Raw genomic sequence first — 19176 nt, forward strand, 5'->3', positions numbered from 1 at the left:
CTCAGTTTTTTATTTTTTGTGCTATAAAAGAAAAAAGACCGAATGAATTTTTCTTCGTTTCTGTTATAAAATTTAGCAGATTAGTAATTTTTTCTTCATAAATTTTGGCCAAAATTCATACTACTACATATCTTTGGTAAAAATAAGTACAAATTGGTGGATATTATTCGGTCTTTGTGAAAGTTATAGAGTCCACAAGCTATGGTGCCAATATCTGAAAATTGATCACACCTGAAGTACTGACGGCCTATTTCCTTTTTTTTTTTTTTTTCACAAAATTGTCATATTATCAGGTTATTTCACACACACAGCATATGCATACCAAAAGACCCTGGAGAATACAATGGTGGTTGTTGCAAATTTTTATCTCACACGGTATTTGCACAGCAATTTTTCAAACGCGTTTTTTGGGGGGAAAAAACAGTTTTGTGCTTAAAAAACAAACAAAAAAAACAGTAAAGTTAGCCCAATGTTTGCATAAAGTGAAAGATGAAGTTATGCTGAGTAAATAGATATCAAACATGTCACTCTTCAAAATTGCACATGCCCGTGGAATGGCGCCAAACGTCGCTACTTAAAAAATCCCCATAGGCGACACTTTAAATTTTTTTTTACTGGTTACATGTTTTGAGTTGCAGAGGAGGTCTAGGACTAGAATTATTGCTCTCGCTCTAACGTTCTCGGTGATACCTCACATGTGTGGTTTGAACACCGTTTTCATATGTGGGCGGGGCTTACGCATGCGTTCGCTTCTGCATGCGAGCACATGGGGACATGGGCGCTTTAAAAAAAAATTTTTTTTTTATTGTTCATTTTACTTTATTTATTTTAGTTTGACATTTTTTTCCCCAAAAATATTTTTTTGATCACTTTTATTCCTATTACAAGGAATGTAAACATCCCTTGTAATAGGAATATGGGGTGACAGGTCCTCTTTACAGTGAAATCTGGGGGTCAATATGACCCCACATCTCACCTCTAGGCTGGGAAGCCTGAAATAAAAAATAAAAAAAAGATTCTGGCTTTGATCGTACTGGCGAGTTGGTAGAAGCACCGGAGGGCGGTGAGGGGTGGGGGGCGTCTATGGCTGGGTATTTCAGGGTATCACCGAGTATGGCTGGGTATCTCCGAGTATGGCTGGGTATGGCAATTTATGGCAGGATATTGCAGAGTATTGGCGGGGTATTGGCGGGGTACTACAGAGTAATAGCAGGGTACTGCAGAGTATTGGGGGGTACTCCAGAGTAATGGCAGGGTACTGCAGAGTAATGGGGGTTACTGCAGAGTAATGGGGGGTACCGCAGAGTAATGACAGGGTACTGCAGAGTAATGGCAGGGTACTGCACTGCAGAGTAATGGCGGGGTACTGCAGAGTAATGGCGGGTACTGCAGAGTATTGGGAGGTACTGCAGAGTAATGGGGGGTACTGCAGAGTAATGGCAGGGTACTGCAGAGTAATGGGGGGTACTGCAGAGTAATGGCAGGGTACTGCAGAGTAATGGCAGGGTACTGCACTGCAGAGTAATGGCGGGGTACTGCAGAGTAATGGCGGGGTACTGCAGAGTAATGGCGGGGTACTGCAGAGTAATGGCAGGGTACTGCAGAGTATGCACTGGTATTGCAGAGTATTGGCAGGGAATTGAGGGGTTAAATTCGGTGAGCAGCGATGTGGGCACTGCAGATGCAGCCCACATCGCTGCTGACACCGATCTCTTTCCCCTCCGCTGTACCGACGGAGCGATCACGTGGTAAACGGCCGCGACGAGCGGCCGTTTACTGTGATCCGTGATCCGTGGTCACGGATGCCAGGGGGCGTGCACTCGAGAGCAGAATTCTGGGAGGCCGTTAATTAACGGCCTCTCAGAGTTAAACAACCGCCCTGAAGCCGTTAATCGGCAATGGGCAGTTGTTAAGTGGTTAAAGCTAGATCACTAGCTATATAGGTGAGGTGAATATAGTGGTGTATACTGCGGTCAGGGCACAGACAACAACCACTACACAGCAGCAAGATAGGAAATCAGCCAAAAACGATCGGTGTGTACTGTGTTGAAGGTACACAGAACACCCACTGCTTCAGATGCTAACACACTACACGAGGCCGCCTCAAAGGCGGCCTTATATAGTGTGGGGCGTGCACTACACAGCCTGAGCTATGATTGGCCACAGGCAGGATGCCTGTGGCCAATCATGGCTCTCCTCGCTGCTGGCGCTACGATTGGCCAAGCATGCGGGGTCACAGTGCATGCTTGGCCAATCATGAGCCAGCAATGCACTGCGCCAGCGCAGTGCATTGTGGTCCGCGCGCGCCACTCGAATTTTGACGTGAACGGCACAAACGTTCGGAATACGCCGAACGGCCGAACAGCCAATGTTCGAGTCGAACGTACGTTCGACTCGAACACGAAGCTCATCCCTAGTTGGGAGTAGTGGCCTTGAAGCCTAATATAGGCTTTAGGATTTGAATAAAGAGCTCGGATCAGGCCCATAAACTTGTCGCCAAAGCCCCAACATTCAAGGATTGTAAAGATGTATGGCCAGGAGACTCGAATGCCTTTTGAAGGTCCAGTGATAAAAGCATGCCTGATTGTTTTGGACCTCCCGGCCAGTTTGTCTGGAGGATGGAGACTATGTCTATGGCTCTTCTGATCTGATCAGGGCCCTGTCTGGATGAACCCTACTTGAAGCTTATGAACATATCAGTTAATGAAGGAAGCTAGACAATTTGCAAAGAGTTTGGTAAGGATTTTTAAGTCGCTATTGTGTCAGGGCTGGCTTAGCACTTCCTCCTCTGGGCTGGCCGCTCAGCTGTCAGTTAATTGCCAGCTCTCTTCTTTTTCCACAGTTACCAGCTGTTTCCGATGATGCCCATTTAAAGCCTTCCTGCTCCCTTTTTCATTTGCCTTCGCGTTGGTCACATCACAGGGAACCATCTCCTGCTGCTTTTTTCAAGACTGGCTTGCTGACATCCCACCTGGCTTCTTATCCTGTTTGCGGTTGCTCTCCTTGGATCCCTGACTACCGGCCTGGCTGATTACCCGATCTGGCTAATAAACTTAGGACTGGCTGACTACCCGATCTGGCTACAGGACTCTGGCTATGCTTGACTACGCTTTTTTCTATTTACCTTTTATTTTTTATTAATAAACAAGTGTGATTTGATTGTACTTCTGTCTCAGTCTGTTTCATGGTTTCTTACATATTGGTGAGGGAGATGGGTCTATAGTTACTGACTTCTTCCGGGTTTTTATTTCTGCAATGTAGGCTGTGTTTAGGTGAGGATCAAGTGGGGTTACCTGTGTCTTTGTGTTAAAATTTTTTGTCAAATGTGGAGTCAGGGTGGTGGTAAATGTCTTGTAATAGGGGTTAGAGAGACCATCGGTATATGGAGGGAACCTGATTTGAGGTTCTTAATGACTTCCTGTACCTCTTCTTCTGTGAAGGGGGCCTTCAGCATATTATTTTAAATTTTTATGTATTTTATGTTATTTTAAGTTATTTCCCAATCCACAATTATTTGCAGAGCACTTTCCATGCTCTTAACAACATTTGCTACCATTTGCAGCCCTCTAGCCCTTTCCATTACTTTTTTAGAGCCATTTTAGTCCTCAAAAGTTCGGGTCCCCATCGACTTCAGTGGGGTTCGGGATCAAGTTTGGGTCAAGCTCTGGTCCCTAACAACCTTTTTTGCGAAGTTCGGCTGAACCCATCGAACTCGAACATCCAGGTGTCCACTCAACTCTAATACTGTACAACAGTAAAGAAAAGCACAGGGAGCAGCATGAACGTAATAAGAAGAATAGGAACACACAACAAAATAATAACTTTTTTGCAGCACTCTCTTGATTTTTTTTGTACTGATCCTGCTCCCTCAATTTGAGGTCTGACCATCGTTTCCTCAGTTGATCCTTGGATCGCCGTACCCCAAAATTCATCAGCAGACTTTTCACAACTTTAGTTATGATCTTGGCTTTTCTCACATTTGGGTTTGGGTGCATCATAGTCGTCCCTCTTGAAGATGTCCACCGTCTCCACCATTTCTTTAAAGGCCATATTAGAGGCCTTAAATCTCCTCTAGGATCAGGACGTTCGTGGCTCTGGCATTTTGTCGTTTCTGCTCTCTGCTGCATGCACCTGTTGTCTCTCTGCCATGTGCTCTCCCACTGCGCAAAAAGACAAGGGGCGGGAAATATAATAGAAAGAAGGTCAGAGGGCGGGCGGAGTTTCACGCATGCGAGGTGCTATGTACAGGGAGCTGCCCTGTCTGTGGCAGGTAAACCACCCCTTTTATAACAATAAACCAAAGAGGAAGGCAGCGCTGGATCAATTTCTAGAATTTGTGAAGCCGGTGATCCCCACGGCAGACATCCCCTATTTAAAGGCCCTAATTGGTGGCATGAAGAGCACTTATAATAGGGAGCGCAAGAAGGTCCAGGATTCCCAGAGATCAGGAGTTGCAGCAGATGACGTTTATGTACCCAGGCTGTGGTACTATGAAAGACTGCATTTTCTGGCAGGCCAGACTGAACCCAGGCGAGCACTCTCCAATCTTCCTTCAAGGCTTCCTTCCACCTCAGCTGAGGCTTCCGATGTCCAACCTGGGCTTTCCAGCCAGGAAGAAGGGGAGGAGCCCAGCTTCAGCCAGGTATAGCATTGTTCAACATATTTCTAGTCAAATAATTAATGATGTTAACTAGATGTTATTATTGATCAGTAATTTCTGATTTTATGAAGTGTTTTACATATCAATAGACAGTAGTAGCCAAATGATTGGGACAAGAATGAAAAATGCTGGGATCAGAATGATAGTCTATTCTATTCGTTAACATTTAATTTGCAACAGTCATCAGTTGAAAATTGTGTGTGATTGACCAACCAAAAACTAAAACTATTTTCCCTTTTCTTACACAGGAAAGTCTCAGCCAGGAGGAGGCCATGAAAATTGGCAGCCAGGAGGTGGCGGGGGTAAGTGGCAGCCAGAAGGTGGCTGGGCCCATTAGCCTGCACGAATTCCAGGTCCCTCCCCTCCGCCTTCCACAAAAAAGTCCAAAGAAGAGGAGTAACCTGGAGGAGGCAGCACTTGGCCTATTTCGGAAGGCTACTGCGGCCCTCAGAACCCCCCCAATAGTAAAGAGGACTATGCCTGCATGGCAGCTTGCAAAATGCAGGAAATGGAGGAGGGCCAACGCCTCTTCTGTGAGGAAGTGATCTTACAAGCCCTAAATGAGGGGTTGAGGGGCGAACTCACAAGCCAAAGCCATGTTTGTGAGTACAATCATGGTCCTCCTCCACCTCCTGCCACAACTACAACACCAGAGTCACAGCCTGGAAGCAAGCGTGTAAGGAAGACCAGAGAGTGGTGGCCTGGGTTCAGTCTGGTCTGACAAAAGACGCAGCCTGTTGTAAGACCACAGATTGGTGACAGATATGTCATCTGCTGCTGTTCCTGATCTCTTATAGTCCTGGACTGGATTGTGCTCACTATTATAAGGACTCCTCAGGCCAACAATTTTGACTGTAAAATAATTGATGTGTGCCCTGGGGTACAAATGCTTCGCAAATTTCACCAATTTCTCCAGCGTTGCCTTCCTCTTTATTTTGTTATGACCAATAATAAATGGCTATTTCTTTTTCACAAATACTTGGCTTGTTTTAATTAAAAACTATAAATAAAATAAAAAATAAAATAAATAAAACTGTTTGTGAGTAGGTAGGTACATTTCAAAAATACAATGCAAAATTAACAAGGGACACCAACACCAACCAACCTTCTTGAGGTTAAAAAATAAAATATAATAATGGTGTTGTGGTAGCTTGACACAAATCAAAAGAAAATATTATGGAGATCACTATAAAAAAAAAAATAGGAGATGTGGATAAAAAAACAAACAAACACTATAACCAAAAACTCTAAACATTATTATAGAGATCTGAAGGAAAAAAAAAAAAAATATTCATGAAATCAAGAGAAATAGTAAAGAAATCAGTTTGTGAGAACTGTGTGTGAATATCAGCAACAAAACAACTTCATTATTCTAGCATTATAAAGAAGAGAATGCGCTGCATTAAAAATTTTCAAAATTTGCGGCGTGATGAATGTGCTATCTCCATTACAAATGCTAGTTTTACCAGACCGAGCTTCCGTCTCGTAATAGATTCAGAGCATGCGTGGAACTTTGTGCATTGGAATTGTGTACACATGATAGGAATTTACGAGAACGGATTTTGTGGTCGGAAAATTTGAGATCCAGATCTCAAATTTTGTTTGTCGGAAATTCAGATGGAAAATGTCTGATAGAGAATTTCCGACAAAGAGCTCCAATCGAACATTTGTTGTCGGAAAATCCGACCATGTGTATGCGGCATTAGAGGTTTTAAACCTTTCCCACTTTATACAAATCTAATAAAACGTTTGAAATGGATATATATATTTAAAATGCAAACTATTTATGCAAATAAATGCAATATTTCATGTTTATTTAACTGAAAAATAGGTACATTCCTTATAACGCACTATTTTTGGTTTTCAGTGTAACCTCAATGGCGGAAAGCATTTCACCTTCATTACTGGTGGACTATGAATTTGAAGATTATGAAATAGAGGTACCTACGAAAAGTGTCACTGAAACACATTTATTTCATAAAATAAAATCAAGATTTTCCACTCTTACGATAGCCAATAGTGATACATCAACAACAGTCATATCAACAGTTCTGACTAAGACTGTTCAACCATCATTTACACATGGCAGAAAAACAACATCTGTCACAAAGAAGAATTTTCCAAGGACAAAGAAGAACATCTTAACAAGTAAAGAGCTGCCACTTCAAACTCAGCCTGCAAGGCCCATCAGCCCATGGAAAGTACGGTCAGTGACCCTTGTCAAAGGAACTACCACCATGCCACTTCAGGCAACCAGTTTTACATCTGAGCCAGAGTGGGATATTGAGGAAGATTATAGTCTAGCTGCATCTGCCTCCGAGACTGTGAGTACTTCTTCCATAAAGGTGTAGGTTAATTGTAATGCCTGGGATGGAAGCAGTGATGGCTGGTGCTAAAAAATGGGGGGGGGGCTCAAACAAACCCCTCCACTTCTGCACTCATCAGAGGACGCCGTGAGACTTACCTACAAATGGTGCCTTCCAGCAGTCACGGCTCCCCAGATACCCAGCGGCTTCCATGTTAACCCATTTTTCTTTCCGGGTTCCAAATCATTAGCCACTTACTTGGCCGGGATGAGAAGCCAGAAACCAGAAGTAAAGCAATGGTGAATATTGATTCGCTAAAATAAAAAGTGGGAGGGTTTGGGGCGCTGTGCTCTGTGCCCCAAGGACAGCCTAAAGCAAGCCAATTAGAGCCTCAGACTCAAATCAAATGCTTGTAAAAAAACGACGGACCAAATAGAAACCCAGTAGTCCGGCCCCCCGCATAGTGCACATACATAGAACAATTCATTTTTAAACAAATAATTAGTGATGGACGAACTTCCGACGGGATGTTCCGCGAACGCGGCCAATAGTTCGCGAACCGTAACGTTCGCGGCGGGCCCCATTGACTTCAATGGGAGGCGAACTTTGCAAACCTACAGGTCAAATTTGCAGCCACAAAATAATTAATAGCTGTGCAAACATTGTCCCACCACATGGCCAATGACATAACACATGTATGAGGTGAATCTGGGATCGACAACTACAAGCATTCTTTTTTTATATGTGAAATTGTTGTGACAATTCAGGACTGTGGAGCGCATGAAGGCAATGGAGGAGAGGTAAGGTCAGGGTAGGCAAAGAAGAGGGTGCAGGAGATGATCACCAGCAGCGTGACATACAGCAATGACACCTGCACTGTGATAGAGTCATCTGACACCAGCACCGTGATAGCACTGACATCAGCAGCGTGACATACAGCAATGACACCTGCACCGTGATAGAGTGATCTGACAACAGCACCGTGATAGAGAGCACTGACATAAGCAGCGTGACATAAAGCACTAACATCAACACTGTGATATACAGCAGTGACAGCAGCACCGTGATAGAGAGCACTGACATCAGCAGTGTGACATACAGCAATGACACCTGCACCTTGATAGAGTGAACTGACAACAGCACCGTGATAGAGAGCACTGACATCAGCAGCGTGACATAAAGCACTAACACCAGCACCGTGATATACAGCACTAACAGTAGCACCGTGATAGAGAGCACTGACATCAGAAGCGTGACATACAGCAATGACACCTGCACCGTGATAGAGAGCACTGATATCAGCAGTGTGACATAAAGTACTAACACCAGCACCGTGATATACAGCACTGACATCAGCAGCGTGACATACAGCAATGACAGCTGCACCATGATAGAGTGATCTGACAACAGCACCGTGATATAGAGCACTGACATCAGCAGCATGGCATAAAGCACTAACACCAGCACCGTGACATACAGCACTGACAGCAGCACCGTTATAGAGAGTACTGACATCAGCAGAGTGACATACAGCAATGACACCTGCACCGTGATAGAGTCATCTGACACCAGCACCGTGATAGAGAGCACTGACATCAGCAGCGTGACATACAGCAATGACACCTGCACCGTGATAGAGTGATCTGACAACAGCACCGAGATTGAGAGCACTGACATCAGCAGCGTGACATAAAGCACTACCACCAGCACCATGACATACAGCACTGACAGCAGCACCGTGATAGAGAGCAATGACATCAGCAGCGTGACATAAAACACTCACACCAGCACCGTGATATACAGCACTGACACCAGCACCGTGATATACAGCACTGACACCTGCACCGTAAGCAGCCCCAGGAGGAAGTCAGCATAGCACAGGGATGATGGGAGCCCCTCATAATGAGCATAGCACAGGGATGGTGGGAGCCCCTCATAATATGCACAGCAGAGGTACAGCCCCAGGAGGAAGTCAGCACAGCACAGGAATGGTGGGAGCCCCTCATAATAAGCAGCCCCAGGAGGAAGTCAGCACAGCACAGGGATGGTGGGAGCCCCTCATAATAAGCAGCCCCAGTAGAAATATGACACCGCTCAACCTCTTCAAAGAGGAGGGTACGGGCATATAGTACAGTGTGCTTTTTTTGGACAAGGAAGTGAGCCAAATGAAAAAAGAAGGTCTGTGTGCTCGATTTAAAAAATTGTTTATAGACATATACATGGTCTACTGGTCACATGTGTTGAATTCCTCCGAGATCCATGCCTCATTCATTTTTAGAAATGTGAGGTAGTTAACACTGTCGTGAGCTAGGCGAGTACGCTTATCGGTCACGATCCCCCCTGCTGCGCTGAACGTCCTTTCGGACAGGACACTGGACGAGGGGCAAGCCAACAGTTCGATTGCAAATTGGGCAAGCTCTGGCCAGAGGTCAAGCCTGCCCACCCAGTAGTCCAGGGGTTCATCACTCCTCAGAGCGTCCACATCGGTCGTTAACCCGATGTAGTCGGACACCTGACGGTCTAGGCGTTCCCTGATGCTGGATCCGGATGACACCTGTCGATGGGTCGGCTGAAAGAATGACCTCATATCCGAAGTCACCAACACATCTTCAAACCGGCCTCTTCTTGCAGGCGCTGTTGGATTAGTACCCGCAACTCCTTCTTTGGGAGTGGGAATTGCTCCTCTGCCAGCGCACGCAAAAGCAGAATGCAGCATTTCTCAAAGCAAGGCCTGGAAGTGCTCCATTCTAACAGCCCTCTGTGACGGCGGTAACATTTCCGCCATTTTGTGTTTGTACCGGGGTCTAAGTACGTTGCCACCCAGTACAGGTCCTTGACCCTTATGCTTTTTATACGGGGGTCCCTATTAAAACACTGGAGCATGAAGGCCCCTATTTGCACTAAACTGGAAACTGGTGTGGTGGCCTGGCGCTGGTGCGTCCTTTAAATGAATTGAACGCACCTTCTGCAACTTCCCACTTCCCTCCCCCAGTCTGTAATTAGCTGCAGACTGATAAACTAAGCTCTTTGTCCCTCTGCTCTCATCTCCTTTCAGCATGTGTATTGTTAGATTATAAGCACTGTGGCACAACTGACTGGTTGCCTGTACAGTTTGTCCCTTCTATAGTCTTAGCCAGGGATTTTTTTTCTCAGAAAATAGGTGCAGGAACTCACCCTCCCCGCCCAAATCTCCACCCCCACCACACTCAACCCTGACCCCAGACACACCTTCCTTAGAGGAGAGAAGTACAGTGGCACCAAATAATTGTATTAAGTGAAGGCTTAGAACTGCATATCACACAAGGCGCATGGTTCAGGAATGTGTAACACACAAAGTACAGGACTTCATAACACACAGGTGTGTATTGTACAGTTGTGAGCAGTGCATATCACACAAGGCACAGAAAAAAAATCAGCAAACAGGATAGTACTTACATTCAATGTGAAGCGTCGCTTGTTCTCAGAAATATGGAGCATATAGCCCTGTGCGCAGAGTGCAGGGGTCAGGAATATGTAATACAGAGCCCAGCACACAGAGAGCAGTGGTAAAGCATATGTAATATGCAGTCTAGCATAAAGAGTGCTGGGCTCAGGGGTTTGTAACGCAAAACTCATTGTGCAGAGTACAACATAAAGTAGTACGATCCAGAGGCCTTTAATATGTAACATACAGCACAGCATACAGAGTTTAGCAATTCTAAGTATGTGTAGCACTTACCCCTGAAGGAGCTGCTGGTTTGATTTGGACCTGCACTCTACCAATAACCCCACTAACTTGACTCAATCCCCTTGGCACAGCTGTGGTGCAATGCAATACAATACAACAGGGATATGCAATTAGCAGACCTCCAGCTGTTGCAGAACTATAAGTCCCATGAGGCATAGCAAGACTCTGACAGCCACAAACATGACACCCAGAGGCAGAGCATACTGATGAAGGACTGCTTCAGTATAGGGCAGCGGTCAGCAGTAGTGCACCTCAACCCTATGTATTGTGGACCTATACCAGTCCTTATGGAATAGCAGACTGTATCTCACTCAACCCTATGTACTGTAGCACCCTAGACCTTACCAGTCCTTATAAGGACCTTTGTGGAACAAGTAGGTTGTGACTGATTAGCAGACTGTACGTCAGTCCCTATACTGATGAAGGACTGCTGCAGTATAGGGCAGCGGTCAGCAGTACTGCACCTCAACCCTATGTATTGTGAACCTATACCAGTCCTTATGGAATAGCAGACTGTACCTCACTCAACCCTATGTACTGTAGCACCCTAGACCTTACCAGTCCTTATAAGGACCTTTGTGGAACAAGTAGGTTGTGACTGATTAGCAGACTGTACGTCAGTCCCTATACTGATGAAGGACTGCTGCAGTATAGGGCAGCGGTCAGCAGTAGTGCACCTCAACCCTATGTATTTTGGACCTATACCAGTCCTTATGGAATAGCAGACTGTATCTCACTCAACCCTATGTACTGTAGCACCCTAGACCTTACCAGTCCTTATAAGGACCTTTGTGGAACAAGTAGGTTGTGACTGATTAGCAGACTGTACGTCAGTCCCTATACTGATGAAGGACTGCTGCAGTATAGGGCAGCGGTCAGCAGTACTGCACCTCAACCCTATGTATTGTGAACCTATACCAGTCCTTATGGAATAGCAGACTGTACCTCACTCAACCCTATGTACTGTAGCACCCTAGACCTTACCAGTCCTTATAAGGACCTTTGTGGAACAAGTAGGTTGTGACTGATTAGCAGACTGTACGTCAGTCCCTATACTGATGAAGGACTGCTGCAGTATAGGGCAGCGGTCAGCAGTAGTGCACCTCAACCCTATGTATTGTGGACCTATACCAGTCCTTACGGAATAGCAGACTGTACCTCACTCAACCCTATGTACTGTAGCACCCTAGACCTTACCAGTCCTTATAAGGACCTTTGTGGAACAAGTAGGTTGTGAATGATTAGCAGACTGCAGCAGAAGGGCAGCAGTCAAGTATAATATTCTTTCTATATTTGGAAGAAATAATATTATACGTGTACAAGCCTATTACCATACCACTGATACCAGTCCTGAAAAGAACCTTTGTGGACCTAATAGTAACAGCTACTGATTAAACTGACTGTCCCTCACTGCCTCACACACAGCTTCCTGCCTGTCCCTATATAAACTGACAAAACAGAGGCTGCTGGAACAATAACTTGAATAGCACTTTTGTGAACCTAATAGTAACAGCTAATGATTAAACTGACTGTCCCTGCAGCACACAGCGTCCTGTCCCTTTCTCTACACTGACAAAAGACACTCAGGCTGCTGCAACAATCACTAGCACAGCACTGCCTCAAACCTATATCCTAAACTACACCTAACACCTATACCATGATACCAGTCCTTAAAAGAACTTTTGTGGACCTAATAAATAGCGATTTGGGTCCCTGAAGTCTTTCCCTGCTCCACACAGAAACCTCTCCCTATAGTGACAGAAGAAAGAATGTAAAATGGCTGCTGGATCGGGTCTATTTATAAGTTAGGGGGAATGTCCAAGTGTCCATGTGCTGTAATGTCTGAATTGGCTGTCCTGTACCCCATGATGGATGTGTCATCATAGGTCAAAGTTCTTTTACACAGTAAACACGGAAGTCCGCCGGGCGAACGGCGGCAATAGTCCGCCGATCGGGCGGACCGCGAACAGCCGAAATTCGCCGCAAAACGACCGCCGGGCGAACCGTTCGCCCATCACTACAAATAATAATATGACTAACATTTTTTAACTTTAAGATGTTATATGTCATATTAGCAGTTATTTCAAAATAAATCATTCTATGATTAGCTTTCTTATTTGCAAACTAACTTTAGGAACTTTGAGGGGGCTGCGCCCCTTATGGACTGGCCGCCACTGCTTGGAAGGCTTGGCAAGATCATTTTTGCATCTTTCTCTATTTAAAGATAGACTCCAGACAGCTTGATACACAGATGAGCTACTTATACAGAATCTGTTTTACCTTACATAGGATTGGTTTTTCGGTCCATCAAGTGGTAAGATTTGCATAGCTCTGCCACACTGCATCAAGAGACACGATTCTTCTCTGCTGCAGCAAAGTAACACTTACCAGTCTTTTTCCTCCCCCAGTCTGTAATTAGCTGCAGACTGATAAACTAAGCTCTTTGTCACTCTGCTCTCATCTCCTTTCAGCATGTGTATTGTTAGATTATAAGCACTGTGGCACAACTGACTGGTTGCCTGTACAGTTTGTCCCTTCTATAGTCTTAGCCAGGGATTTTTTTTCTCAGAAAATAGGTGCAGGAACTCACCCTCCCCGCCCAAATCTCCACCCCCACCACACTCAACCCTGACCCCAGACACACCTTCCTTAGAGGAGAGAAGTACAGTGGCACCAAATAGTTGTATTAAGTGAAGGCTTAGAACTGCATATCACACAAGGCGCATGGTTCAGGAATGTGTAACACACAAAGTACAGGACTTCATAACACACAGGTGTGTATTGTACAGTTGTGAGCAGTGCATATCACACAAGGCACAGAAAAAAAATCAGCAAACAGGATAGTACTTACATTCAATGTGAAGCGTCGCTTGTTCTCAGAAATATGGAGCATATAGCCCTGTGCGCAGAGTGCAGGGGTCAGGAATATGTAATACAGAGCCCAGCACACAGAGAGCAGTGGTAAAGCATATGTAATATGCAGTCTAGCATAAAGAGTGCTGGGCTCAGGGGTTTGTAACGCAAAACTCATTGTGCAGAGTACAACATAAAGTAGTACGATCCAGAGGCCTTTAATATGTAACATACAGCACAGCATACAGAGTTTAGCAATTCTAAGTATGTGTAGCACTTACCCCTGAAGGAGCTGCTGGTTTGATTTGGACCTGCACTCTACCAATAACCCCCACTAACTTGACTCAATCCCCTTGGCACAGCTGTGGTGCAATGCAATGCAATACAACAGGGATATGCAATTAGCGGACCTCCAGCTGTTGCAGAACTATAAGTCCCATGAGGCATAGCAAGACTCTGACAGCCACAAACATGACACCCAGAGGCAGAGCATGATGGGACTTGTAGTTTTGCAACAGCTGGAGGTCCGCAATACAATATAATACAAATGCAAAGTACCTGTATTGTAACCTCAGGATCCACTGGCTCCACCTGGTGGGGAAAAAACAGTACGCCACAACACTGGATACTTAACCAGAAATATATTTTACTGTAGAATATTCAAAACAGGTGGTTACAGAAATTGTGCTGTCATCCCAACATAGGACGACAGCACACTATATTTCAATAGGAACAATGTAAAACAGTATATATATATATATATATATATATATATATATATATATATATATATATATATATATATATATTTGTATTAATACCCGGGAGCTCCCCTCACTTTAAAAGCTATGAATGAGATCTCACTTAAAGTACTTAGTCCGTGATCTTCTTTTTTCGCTAGCTAAAATAACTCCTTTTTAATTTGTAATCCACAGCTTATGAAAAGTTAGGTTGAGGTGCTCCTGGTGTGGCTTCGCTTGAGGCGCCAGAGTAGATAGGCTTCAAGCCTGCTCAGTGTCAGTTGCTCTGCTCCTCTTCCTTGGAACTAAAAATTCCAGTGAGGCCTATATGTGAGTCTAACTGCGTGTAAAATTTAACAAACGGTGGGCCGTAACCCGCTCACCAACTGGATCGGAGCTCCGTGTGATCACTTGAGTCTGGTGACTGCAGCTTGCTTCTCCGTCACCTGGGCCAGTCACTCTGTACCACTCTGCTGGATGTATCCGGTCCTCCACTGCTCCGATGAGTGTCACTGGAACTCCTCAATACGGTCACCGTCTCTCAGGCACCATCAGATCACTCCACAAACAAACAGAGTTGTGTTCCGAAATGGCTGTGGGCCGCTGCCTCCGGGATGCCTCCCCACGGATCCGCACAGGCCGGCAACATGATCCTAAGAGACCTAAAATGGCCGCTCGGGTCCCTTTTATCTCCTACCCAGCATGCACTGTGTAAGAGAGTGTTCATGGGTAAGTCACACAGACTCCTGGGTAACAAAGTCAACCTTCAGAATCAAAACAACAGTCACTTCCTGTATAAGTCTTTTGGGTTGTTCAGAGGTAACAATATATAAGTGCATTACCCATATTTTGTCAGTAGAGGGCTCTGGATACGGAACCATAGTAATGTCCATAGACTTTATATTAAAGTGTGCAACCACATATCAATACACAAGGGTGTCAGCGCTACATATGTAATGTACAAGGTTTTACAAAATTCTTACCACTGGACCCTGCACGCTCTTACATACTCTTGGTCACTAACGCTGTATGTTTTACTGTCCCCCAGCAAATTTCCCTGGTCTTCTCCCTCAAGTATCCCCCCAAAAATAACCAACAAATCCTCCCTTCTGCTTATCTCTTTGCTTACCTCTGTGTCCCCCATCCACACCTAACCTCTACAACCCTCATCCACAGCTCACCTCTTCTTTCCCCTGTCCACAGCTCCACTCTGCACCCCTATCCACAACTCACCTTTGCCCCCCCCATCAACAGCTCATCCTCTGCACCCCTCTAACTACAGCTTACACCCCCAGTCCACAACTCACCACTGCATCCCATCAATATTATCTCTCCTTCCCTATTGCACCCCCCATCTAAAGCTCTCTGCACAAATCCCCCCCCCCATTTTCCCAGCTCTTCACTCTGCACAAATCCCCCCACTCTCCTAGCTATCCTCTCTGCACAAACCCGCCCCCCACTTTTGCAGCTCTCCACTCTGTACAAATCCTCCCACTTCCCCAGCCTTCCTCTCTGCACAAATCCCCCCCCCCCAATTTTCCCAGCTCTCCGCTCTGCACAAATGCCCCCACTTTCCTAGCTCTCCTCTCTGCACATATTCCCCCCAACTTTCCCAGCTTTCAGCTCTGCACAAATCCCCCCACTTTCCCAACTCTCCACTCTGCACAAATCCCCCCAATCTCCCAGCTCTCCTCTATGCACTCTACGCACAATCCCTCTCTTCTTCACACAACCTCCCCCCACTTTCACAGCTCTCTGCTCTGCACAAATCCCCCCACTTTCGCAGCTCTCTGCTCTGCACAAATCCCCCAACTTTCCCAGCTCTGCTCTCCGCACAAATCCTCCCACTTTTCCAGCCCTCCTTTCTGCAAACCACCCCCACATTTTCCCAGCTCTCCTCTCTGTGCAAATCCCCCCAGTTTGCCAGCTCGCCACTATGCATAAATCCCCCTGCCCCCACAGACACTTTGCCAGTTCTCCTCTCTAGAAAGTCCCCCCCAGTTCTCTTCCATGCTCATATCTTTCACAGTTCTCTCCGCACATTCCCCTCCCCCCTCTTTCACTGCTTCTTCACCTTTTCTACTGCCAGTGCTCCAGTCCATATAGTATGCCTAGGCTTTTCGTTTTGCAGCAGATTGAAGAGCTATCAGAACTGTAGCTGGGGCAGAGTTTCAGGGCTCCTCCGCTCCATGCTACAATGTGAGTAGAACCGGGGATGGAAGCTGCCTCCTGAATCAACATAGGCAGCTGTATGTTGTCATTCTGGGACCAGAAGAACTCAAGGGCAGCAGCCCTGGTTGTGCAGCGCTAGTGTGTGTTACATGACAGGCTGTAGAAGAGGGCTGCCATTGGTGCCTGAACGGCAGAAAAAATGCCTTGGTCTTAGCTCTGTTTTATAAGGGATTGAAAGTGTCTAATACTAAATCAGATTCAGGTATTTAAACTGGCCATACACTAGTAGAATTTCAGTAGATTAGATTAGTTTCGATATTGGTTTTCAACTGCATGATGAGATGAGAAAATTAAAAAAAGCAGGCTGGAAATTTTTTCTAACAGTCAAAGTGTTTTTTCATTTCAATTTCCCCCCATTCATTCCAATATCACATGTTAAAAGCAAACACAATTTTACAATACTTGTGAATGACATTTGTTAAGTCAATGAATGGCCTAATCATGCCCTGTACACACGACCGGTTTTCCCGTCGGAATAAACTCTGAAGGTTTTTCAGACGGAATTCCGCTGAAACTGTCTTGTGTACACACGATCACACCAAAGTCCGATCATCAAGAACGTGGTGATGTACAGCACACATGGTGGGAATAGAAAAAGGAAGTTCAATAGCCAGTAGCCAATAGCTTTCATCTTGTACTTACTTCAGTTCATGCATTGTTTTTGGTCCGCCGGAACAGCATACAGACAAGCGGTTTTCCCAATAGGAATTGGTTCCGTCGGAAATATTTATTATGTTCTATTTTTAGGTCCGTCAGAATTTTCGAAAAAAAAGTCAGATGAGGCATACACACGATCGGAATATATGATGAAAAGCTTCCGTCTGACTTTTTCTGTATGAAAATTCCGCTTGTGTGTACGCAGCATCAAAGTTGCGTTTGTTCAGAAATATACTAGTATATGGACAGCTTTAGGTTGCTTGCATGTAAAAACAAATCAACCTCAGAGCTTCATTAATTTTATATCTGCCTGGTGTTCAGCTTTAACAAAGGAAAGCTTGGACTGTCATAGTGCAGGGAGATATAAAATTGTATAAGTGACCCATGACACAGCACTACAGATCTTTTATGGACATTACCCTACCCATATTATCCTATTCATACTACTTGCTAAATAGCTCTTTGCATTTTCAGGGACAGTATCATCAAGAAAATCCATTTTATAATCAGATCAGTATTATAGTCTCCTACATACATATATGTTTTTATATATTGTATGTTTCTGTATACAGATATATTACCTGGTTCCCGACCGGCTCACGTTGATATATACGTTGGCAGAATGGCACGGGTGCACAAAACCATGTACCTGTATGTCACTCACGCCCGCGGACCAGGCCAATGATATCTGCTGAAATTAACGGACTTTCCCACACACGGAGAAAAGTCTGTTAATTTTGAATGCGGCTCCAGGTAGACGGGACTAGCGCAGGAAGTCAATGTCGCCTCCTCCTTTGGCGAGATTAACACCTCGCTAGCCCCATCACCTGGTATGGACTTAAAGAGGAACCCCTAGGCCAAAAAAATGGCGTTGGGGTCCCCCCAAAGTCCATATCAGACCCTTATCCGAGCATGCAGCCGGCCAGTCAGGAAAGCGGTTGGGGACGAGCGAGCCCCCCCCCCGAGCCATACCAGGCCGCGTGCCCTCAACATGGGGGGGCCCCCCCACCCCAAAGCACCTTGTCCCCATGCTGATGAGGACAAGGGCCTCTTCCCGACAACCCTGGCCATTGGTTGTTGGGGGTCTGTGGGCGGGGGGCTTATCGGAATCCGGGTAGCCCCCTTTAATAAGGGGGCGCCCAGATACCGGCCCCCACCCTATGTGAATGAGCATGGGTACCCCTACCCATTCACCTGGTGAAGTGTAAAAAAAAAAGTGTAAATAAAAAAACACAACACATGTTTTATTGGACAGCTCCGATAGTCTTCCGTCTTGGTTTTTTTTTTTCCGCCGGACTCCTACGCTATCTTCTGCTCTTTTACTAGCTCTTTTACTAGCGGAGGAGCTCGGCTTTCTTCTTCGTCGCCGTCGCCATCCGCTGGTTTTCTTCCGACTTCAGGGGTCTTGTCCCCCTCTTTGGAGGTTTTGTCCCCCTCTTTGGTTCTTCTTGCCGGGCCTCCGCTTTCTTCTTCCAGCTCTTTTACTAGTGTTGGTGCGGCCTTCTGTCGCCGCCGCCTTGTCATCTCTTCTTCTTCTTCTTCCTTGAGATGTTGACACGATGCTCTCTCTGGCCGCAATGGCAGGGACGCGTTGTGCGGCGACTTATATAGGGACAAGGGGCAGGGTTACTTGGTGATGTCACATGGTGACCCCGCCCCGTATGATGTCACAGTCCTGGTGGATGCTGGTACTGTGACATCATACAGGGGCGGGGTCACCATGTGACATCACCCGGTGACCCTGCCCCTTGTCCCTATATAAGTCGGTGCACAACGCCTCGCTGTCATTGCAGCCAGAGAGAGCCTTGAGTCAACATCTCAAGGAAGAAGAAGAAAAGAAGAGAAGAGTAGGCGGCGGCGGCGGCGTCAGAAGACCGGGCCAACGCTAGTAAAAGAACTGGAAGAAGAAAGCGGAGGCCCGGCAGAAGAACCGAAGAGGGGGGCAAGATCCCGAAGTCGGAAGAAGACCCCCGGACGGCGGGGACGATGAAGAAGAAAGCC

General features: G+C 45.8%; 1 protein-coding gene across 3 annotated transcripts in view; it reads left to right on the plus strand.

Annotated features, from left to right (window-relative positions):
- Positions 1–19176, plus strand: part of ST6GALNAC1 (ST6 N-acetylgalactosaminide alpha-2,6-sialyltransferase 1) — a 374560-nt gene that overhangs the window by 91165 nt on the left and 264219 nt on the right. For all 3 annotated transcript variants that reach the window (XM_077459293.1, XM_077459292.1, XM_077459294.1), the window contains one exon: positions 6528–6984. In XM_077459293.1, coding sequence (XP_077315419.1) covers positions 6528–6984 — 457 coding nt within the window. The remainder of the gene's footprint in view (positions 1–6527; positions 6985–19176) is intronic.

The sequence above is a fragment of the Lithobates pipiens genome, unplaced genomic scaffold, assembly GCF_037356315.1.
Source record: "Lithobates pipiens isolate NorthernLeopardFrog02 unplaced genomic scaffold, aLitPip1_a1.2 Scaffold_28, whole genome shotgun sequence".
In the NCBI taxonomy this organism is placed as follows: domain Eukaryota; kingdom Metazoa; phylum Chordata; class Amphibia; order Anura; family Ranidae; genus Lithobates; species Lithobates pipiens.